We start from the raw sequence: 2,079 nt of genomic DNA, 5'->3' as shown, positions 1-2,079 counted from the left end.
AATAAGAAAACACAATTGCATTATCTTATTTCAAGGCTAAAAATACTGATTCCATTGGCAAACTATCTCATTTACCTACTCAAATTAAGGGTAAATACACTTAATTTAAGACATTTTTACTTATTTCTTGATCGTTTTTACAGTGCAAGACCTCATGCAACCAAGTTAGGGAACAAATTAGACTATAAATATCTTTGTTTTAATCTTTAGAGTTTCTTGCCTCATCTGACGGAAACTCCTGGTTGAAGATTAACAGCACAGCTTTTTATTCTCACTTCATCAGTTTCTTCAAAGTTATACTATTGTTTACTCAAAGGAAGGACAAACTGCTTCTGTTTATTCAAGCATATCTGCTCTCCAAAAACTACACTTCATACCTGAAAACACAGTTAAATCATTGGTTAAGAAAACTTACCGACAAAGAGGATCCTCGGGACGTACTGTCCATCAGGAGACAGATGCTTGTCTGTGGTTTCATACTGGAGGAGAGGAAGAAATGACATCTGAGAGCTTCAGCTTTTCCAGGGTGGCCATGTTTGAGCAGTGAGACAACCTACCATTAGATTGAGAACGATGAAATCCTCATCCAGGGTTTTCTGGATCTCGTTGTTTTCGGAGAAGACCTTTTTCAGGGCTGCAACAGGACGGGTTTCATTGAACAAAGCAGGAAGTGGAAGGAATGTTTTTCTCCTCGGCTCGGAGGAAACGCTTACCTTGGCTGTGTGGACAGTCCTCCAGGTGAAACAGGACCATCAGCGGCTTGTTCCTGAAAGGTTGGAACATTTGGTTGATTTCTGCAGCTCTGTGCTCTGAAAAGCTGATGAAGTGTTTCTTACCTTGACCTGGACCAGTAGAGAGCCTCTTCATACGTCTGCGCCCAGATAAGCTGGTCACCCCATCCTGGAAACACGGGGCAGGGTTAGAATGTGTCAGAGTTCAGCGTTCGTCGCCTGAAGGATACGCACCTCTGGACAGGGTCTGTGGGACCCTCTTGCCGGTCTTTGGGATGTATTTGGCAATGGTGGAGGAAACGACCACCAGCATCAACACAACAGAAAGTACAGCCTTCACCATCTTTAGGGACTAAGCTGAGCGTACAGAGAGACAAAAACAATCAGACATTTTTTTAAATCAAATCTTAAAGCCTGGAAATATCATCTTTTACTCATAAATAAATTGTAATTCCCTCCTTATGAACATTTTTAACTAAACGGTAGAAAAGCAGGAAGGAAAACCTCCGGCTCTCCTCCAGCAGAACGTTGTTGTGCCGTTGCCATAGTTATGAAGACTCACCGACCCCATCATGGTGTACAGTTCAAAACAATTTCATCTTTACCTCCTTTATTTTTTACTTGAATCAGCATTTCTAGGCTTATCTATAAACTATTTCTATAGACGCAGCTTTACTGACCTTCAAACATCTATTTGAATAAAGTTTAGCTGGTTAATCTGAACAGGGAGAAAATGTTTAAAGCTCTTTCCTTCAGTTGAAAATCGTCCATAAAGGCTTACCCTCCTGAGTTGTGACCGGTCTGATGGAAGCTCACGGATCTCCTGCATGCTACAGCTCACCTGTTCCCTTTTTAAGCACCTGTTCCCTGAGGATCCGCCCCTCTTCCTTCTCATTGCTCCCTTTCTTCCCTTTTCTCACCTGGAATTTACGGGAATTACTGAACCTTGTTGGAAAAGTTGCTGCACTGCAAAAACCTTCTGAAAATGAGTAAAAATGTCTTAAAATAAGTGTATTTCCCCTTAATTTTAAAAAGAAAAAATAAGATTATCTGTCAAAGGAATGAGCTTTTTATCAGAAAAATAAGATAATCATATATTATGCACTTCACTGCAAAAACTACCTAGAAATAAATCAACATTTCTTAAATTAAGTATATTTAGCCTTAATTTGAGCAGGTAAATAAGCTTATTTACCAATAGCATGAATATTCTTACCCTTAAAATATAATAATTAGATAATATGTACTATAAGACTATACTAGAGTATAGTCTTATAGTCTTATAGACAATTGCATTGTCTTATTAGAATAAGACAATGCAATTGTTTTTTTCTTTCTAGTTTTAAAT

At 38.7% G+C, this 2,079-nt stretch overlaps 1 protein-coding gene across 1 annotated transcript in view; it reads right to left on the bottom strand.

Annotated features, from left to right (window-relative positions):
• The window catches only part of agr2 (anterior gradient 2, protein disulphide isomerase family member), a 4,595-nt gene extending 3,012 nt beyond the window's left edge, over nt 1–1,583 (bottom strand). The window contains exons 1-6 of the mRNA XM_015397917.1: nt 1,513–1,583; nt 966–1,088; nt 837–900; nt 714–766; nt 558–634; nt 416–479 (exon numbers count right to left, since the gene is read on the bottom strand). Coding sequence (XP_015253403.1) covers nt 416–479; nt 558–634; nt 714–766; nt 837–900; nt 966–1,074 — 367 coding nt within the window. The 5' untranslated portion in view covers nt 1,075–1,088; nt 1,513–1,583. The remainder of the gene's footprint in view (nt 1–415; nt 480–557; nt 635–713; nt 767–836; nt 901–965; nt 1,089–1,512) is intronic.
• Between the last annotated feature and the right edge of the window lie 496 nt (nt 1,584–2,079).

This window comes from Cyprinodon variegatus, unplaced genomic scaffold (genome assembly GCF_000732505.1).
Source record: "Cyprinodon variegatus isolate N-32 unplaced genomic scaffold, C_variegatus-1.0 Scaffold897, whole genome shotgun sequence".
In the NCBI taxonomy this organism is placed as follows: domain Eukaryota; kingdom Metazoa; phylum Chordata; class Actinopteri; order Cyprinodontiformes; family Cyprinodontidae; genus Cyprinodon; species Cyprinodon variegatus.
This window is presented reverse-complemented; position numbering and strand designations above follow the sequence as displayed.